At 31.3% G+C, this 6,374-nt stretch overlaps 1 protein-coding gene across 2 annotated transcripts in view; it reads right to left on the reverse strand.

Moving 5' to 3' along the window:
* The window catches only part of LOC106476658 (organic cation transporter protein-like), a 51,101-nt gene that overhangs the window by 28,723 nt on the left and 16,004 nt on the right, over positions 1 to 6,374 (reverse strand). For both annotated transcript variants that reach the window (XM_022381365.1, XM_022381364.1), the window contains exons 3-5: positions 5,567 to 5,721; positions 1,892 to 2,060; positions 1,305 to 1,452 (exon numbers count right to left, since the gene is read on the reverse strand). In XM_022381365.1, coding sequence (XP_022237073.1) covers positions 1,305 to 1,452; positions 1,892 to 2,060; positions 5,567 to 5,721 — 472 coding nt within the window. The remainder of the gene's footprint in view (positions 1 to 1,304; positions 1,453 to 1,891; positions 2,061 to 5,566; positions 5,722 to 6,374) is intronic.

A 6,374-nucleotide genomic window follows, 5' to 3' on the forward strand; every position in this document is an offset into this window, starting at 1 on the left:
AAGAGGGAAGGCTGTCAAGTGGGTTGCATCCTTGACGTAAGAAACAGCTTTAGAAATGATGGCAGAGTAAGATCTGCCATCGGCTCAACGGTCCGCAAGGACTATGAGAAATGAAAAAAAAAAAACTGACATCATCACCTAACAATGTTTCACCAACCTAACCTGACATCATCACTTAACAACGTTTCACCAAATACATCTAATATCATTACCTAAAACGATTTCACCAAATGAATTGGGCATCATCACCTGACAAGTTTTACCAGATTATTCTGGCATTATCATCACCGAACGTTTACCACGTTAACTTGGTTACTTTACCTACTAAAGTTTGTCCTGCTAGTAAAAAAACCTCAGTAAATGGAACAACAATTTGGTAAAGGTTACGAATGTGTCGAAACTAATTTCCCCAATATCAAGACTTCTGACACTTTGTTCCATTTATTACGGTTTTATTACTTACTTTCTACACACGATATTCTATAATTTTATTACTCTGTCACAAGAATATTGGATTCACTATATTTACTGTTTTATTTCTAATAAAACAAATTACTTAAGACTTTGTTCCATTTATTACGGTTTTATTACTTACTTTCTACACACGATATTCTATAATTTTATTACTCTGTCACAATAATATTGGATTCACTATATTTACTGTTTTATTTCTAATGAAACAAATTATTTAAGTTAAGGGAGCATACCATTTCTTTTATTAATAAAATCAGCCGAAATAACTAAAATACTAAAGATATATAACATTTGTGAAGAAAAAAATTTTGAAACCACTAATAAAGTACTCACATTATTGAGTAATTTAATAAACGAAACATACTCGTCCAGTCTCAGGATGACGAAACATCTCAGCAAAACTTTAACTACGTATTAGTCATGATGCATGGCTATGATAACTGTAATATTTCAGATACTCTGATTGTAAAAATATTAAACTTCTGATGCAGAAGATCAAGAAAAAACTGTAAACATAATTCATGGTATAACTAGTCATAAAATATTATCATGCATCTTGTCATGACAGAATTTGCCATAGAAATATCCTCACATATCATGTCATGGTATAGCTGAACATGGGGATATCCTTATACACCATACTTGAAAAACAGTATACGAGTATCCTTATACACTCTTTCATGATATAACATAAGATAGAAATATATTCATGGTATAGCTATAATTTTATGTTACTGATTTTGTTACTATTTGTTTTTCACATCTATAGCATTGTTTATTCCCTGTTCGTCTGAGCTCTCTTGTTGCTGGACTCACTTAAGTTAACTTACACGTGTCTCTTTATACATCAGCTCTTTCACTATTTTCCCTATATCTGTCACGTTTTTATGGTTGATTCTTAGAGCTGTTTCGATCTCTTTCTCAACCTGTTCGACCTTCCCATGCGTTATTAACCAGCGAGGGGATTCTGGGAGAAGCCTGAAAAAAATTGCATAAAGATATCACAAACTGGTTTGCGGCCTGAGTGTTCAGAACAAGCGAACATGGAACTAAATAGTTCATATACACATAGAAATGTGTTATCAATCTTTTGTTTTAATAACATTTCTTGGGCAGAGACCCGTAAAGTATACGTTGGTTTTAATGTTTCTTCAATATTAATTATTGGACACTTTTCCACCTAGTCAACGTGACTATGAAAGGTTTCTATGATTAATAATTTGTGCATAGATCATATGTGTTACCAAGACTAAGATAAGTTGCGACTTTTCATAACTGCTTTATTCTACGAATACGTTTCGTTTTCTGTAATATATTGTACATATGTTTGTTTTTTCTTCACAGTGATCAGATTTTTATTAGATTGATTTTTTAAGTCACTATAAATAATATTACTGAAATGAAAATAAGCATTTACCACCAGAAACTACAGAGCAGTATCCATGGTACAGTCAATGTCAGATGCAAGTTTGACCATTCTCGCACAAACCAAGCTAAAGCAGGCAGGAGTACGTATCCCAAAGCCCAGCCAAACTGAAACGAGACCCCAAGCACTGTGCGGTACTGTGCACCAATCACTTCCATGACTGTAGAAACATAGACATGATACTAAGAAAACACACAAGATAAAAAAACAACAACTAATAACTTTCTAGAAGAGAAATCACAGCCCAAGAACACTAAAATAAAATGAATTAAAATGTTTTTCGTTTATTTTTAAGCATAAAGCTACACAATGGGTTATCTGTGCTTTGCCCATAGCGGGTATTAAAACCAGATTTTTGGCGTAATATCGCTTTAGACTTACCGCTTTGCCATCGGAGGGCTTGCTTATACTAGTGTTACAATTTTCTAGGATATCAATAAAAGAACAGTGATATAAATATTTGCCTAAGCGATTAAGTTCTCTATCTTATGATTGTTGTTATTTTTCTTTAGTATCCTCGTTCTGTTTTTATTTGTTGTTGTTGGATACTCTCTACAACAAATACGTTAACACTGTAAGAGTATTCAGGCTTCGTATATTGGTCAGCTTCGTGGATCTCAGGAGTAAATAGATGTTTTCCTTTCTAATATTTATCAAGTAATAACATATCCAAGTTTCTTTAAAGATAGTTTCATTGATGTTATTAGTTACAAATTCTAAAATAATTTGAGTATGATTATTTTTTATTATTAATCTTAAACTCATGAAGATTATTTTGTACTTTCAGTTTAAGATAAAGGTGAACTACTATTTTAAATTTTCTAAGTTAATGAAATATATTTGGTATGACGGCCGAAAATATACTGTTAATATTTCAGGTCTACCGTAGCTATGAACGTCAGAATTAACCCCATATAACATCTATTATAGCTATTATAAATTTCCACGCTAAAGCCACGTTATACTTCTATTATCGATATCATATACTTACATGCTAACACTACATTGTATCTAAAATAATAAAAGAGCATGTCTGTGTGTGTATGTAACCGCCATAAATCCAAGACGAAATAACTTAAAAACCTGAAATTTTTGCACCCATACTAAGTGGACCCTGAGGACGTGTACCTGAGTATTATTACTTATCTTATCCATGTGCATGCGCGTGAGCATCTTTTTAATGAGGCAAGCTAGCGAAAAACCACATATAAAAGTAGTGGCTCCTTATATTACAAATAGAAATAACAGAGAGAGACAGACAGACACTCTCTTTTATTATTACAGACTAGCGTATAGCCCGTCAAAAATGACGAGGCAAATACTACCACCCCATAGTATACCTTGTATTATATCAGTTAGATTAACAACTTCTAATAAATAGAAAAGAACAATGCGTTTCAATAATGGCTTTTATGTTATGTCGCTTAGCAATAAAAGTATAACCTAATATTATAGTTAATCTATATACTGAAAGTATAGAATGAAATGTATAAACAAAAAACTGGAAAAATATTTGTTGATTTTTAATTTAAAGTCTCCGTTGATTAAAGAGGTTTGTTTGTTTTTTTAAAATTTGTGGTATCAAAAAACACCTTAATTTAAAAACGATGTAAGTTTAAATTTGGATCGATATTTTTACTTTCGTGATAAATTTTATGCACTTGGCTATAGACTAGGTGATCCCACACTTTGTCTTTATATTAGGCTTATTTATTAATTTCTTTAAATCATACCAATATTCACTATATTTACAAGATTTTACGGCAACCCCCTTCACAGCCCCCCCCTTGCACCCCGTCACTAAAATCGTAATGGGCAGACACTAATCGAACTATTCTATCTTGATAAATGCATTTTGGCTTTTATGACTCCTCTTATTTCGAGAAATCAAGATAAATTAAGTGTGACGTGACACACGGTGGCTTTTATACAGGTTAGGTAACGTGACGTATAGTGGCACCTATAATTATCTATAACATAGTCATCTACAATATATTAACCTAATAACCCGAGCGAAGCCGGGTACTTTCGCTACTTGAATGCCTTTTATGAATGCCTGTAGAGAAAGGTTCTTTATTCAGGGATTGCATGAAAAGTTTTTGATGAATAATTGTGGAGGAAAGTGGAGATTCATTCAGAAGATTGTAATATAAGATTTTGAAGAATGCCCGTGTGAAAAGGTGGAGATTCCTCCAGGAATTAGTGGAAGAAGATTTATGAAGAAAGGCAGATATTGATCTAAATATAAGTTGGTAAGTTTTTGATAAATGCTGGTAGATAATTGTGGATGTTAATAAAATAAAACACTTATTGTTTTCTGCTGAATGCTCCTGGGGAAAGGATAAAAGTGAACAATGTACTGGTTAATAAGTTTACTATAAATGCCCGTGAAGAAAGATGGAGATTCAACCTGCAAACATAACAGTAAAAAACTGACATGATTCTTGGTGTGGCGGCATGATAACAGAAAAAGGTCTATGATAGACTGTAGTTTCTAACTGATTTTTGTTTTTCTTATATATTACTTCTAAAAACGGTAAACTTTCATTTTCTTCAGCTTCCTAAGTAAATTGAATATCGGGTTCAAGACTATTTAAGTACTTAGCAAAAACTACTTTCGGTTGAAGAGTAACACAAGTTTCTGAACACCCCGATTACATTTTTACAAATTGAAATACCTGCCAAGCTATATGAATAAATATTTTCTAAATTAAAAAATTAACTGTTAGTAATCAAATATGTAGCATCAGACAAATATTTATCACCTCTTATTGTTGATACAGCTGTAAAAAATTTAATAAAATAACCAATGATGATCAAAAAAGTAAACTTAAATCCACATTTAATAAAATAGATAAAAAATAAATGTTGTTTTTATCACATGTCCCAGGTTTGTCATGTCAAATCTTTCGTAAATTTAAAAAACAAAACAAAAATATCATTCCCATTTATAGACCATTGAATAATATTAGTAAATTACTAAATAAAACTACAGATAAAATCAATCTAATGGAGAAAATGAGCATTTATAAAATTGAATGTGAATGTAGTTGTGTTTATATTGGTCATACTAGAAGCAATTTAGAGTAAATGAACATAAGAGAAATTTTTAAAACAAAAGTAAAAACTTTGCACTAGTTGAACATGCAAATTATACTGATCATGTTACTCAATGAGAAAAAAACTGTTATTTTGATTCATCCGAATAATATAACGGCTAGAAATATTAGAGAAACCATAGAAATAACGAAGCGTAGTAAAAATAATTTCATCTTAAATAAGGATGAAGGATTAGAAAACCAGAAAGTAAGTAGATGGCGTGATCTTTTCTAAATATGTAGTCACATGATCATGGCTTTTTTTGTATTTATGTATTGCATAGCATTTGTTTTTCACCTTCTTGAGGATGGCGTGAAATAGGGCGATCGGTTTTTAAATAAAATTTTAACTGTATATTGTACAACGTTGATTGTACAATATTTATACAAGTTTCCTTGAATTTTATCTACAGCACTGATAACCCTTGGATAGCTTTTTGTGCTTAACTACAAACAACAAACCAAAATCCTTGTTTTTATAATAAGGTAAATAATGTTAAATTATATACTTTTTACGATTTGAATACAATTATATTTATTACTTTCCGTACTATGGGTAAGAACATACGTAAAACAAAGGCTGTTGTGACTGCTCCAGAAGCTCCGAATGCAACAAAGTATCGAAGTGTAGTAAACATGACATACGATGTAGAAAAGGTACACGCCAAAGCAGAAGCGAAGAAAATGGCGATTCCCAGAAGAATAATAGGTCGGCGACCAAACCTGGTAAAAACAGTAAAACTCTGATTTGAAAAGTAACCGAAAAATGTGTACAACTAAGACTAGAAATATTTTATTAAATGTCCACACATGTGTATCATATATGTACGTTCTTTAAAATCAAATCCAACAATGATTTTTAACAAATTACATAAAGCGTAACTAATGATACATCAATTGTATTAATAAAGAAATAGTTCTTTCAATATTTTACGGTAGAAATACCTTAATGTAGAAACTTTAGGTTTTAGTCAAGGATATTTAGGGTAATTTTGTACATCCGATAAATATTCAACATTCTCATATTTGGAATTATTTTTATCGTTTCTTAATCAACTTGAGTTATCTTACTCTTTCAATTATACCTGCAATATTGAAAATTAATAACAAGATAGTAAAAAAGAATGCAATAAACCCAAAAACTTTAATTCTAAAATATTATGTAGAGGTCTACACGAGAATTAGCCTCACTTTCGTTTAACAATCTGTACATACTTATCTCAATAGCGTGTTGCTGAAGATGCTGAATGTGTATCTAAGAGCGACTTGTTTAACGTTTCTACACAAGGTTCACGGCAATTTTTTTTTGCCATTTATCATGGTAATGCAGACATGGATAAACTTACATGGAGCATAATAATGTAGGTCTAAATAAC

Source organism: Limulus polyphemus, unplaced genomic scaffold (assembly GCF_000517525.1).
Source record: "Limulus polyphemus unplaced genomic scaffold, Limulus_polyphemus-2.1.2 Scaffold158, whole genome shotgun sequence".
Lineage (NCBI taxonomy): Eukaryota > Metazoa > Arthropoda > Merostomata > Xiphosura > Limulidae > Limulus > Limulus polyphemus.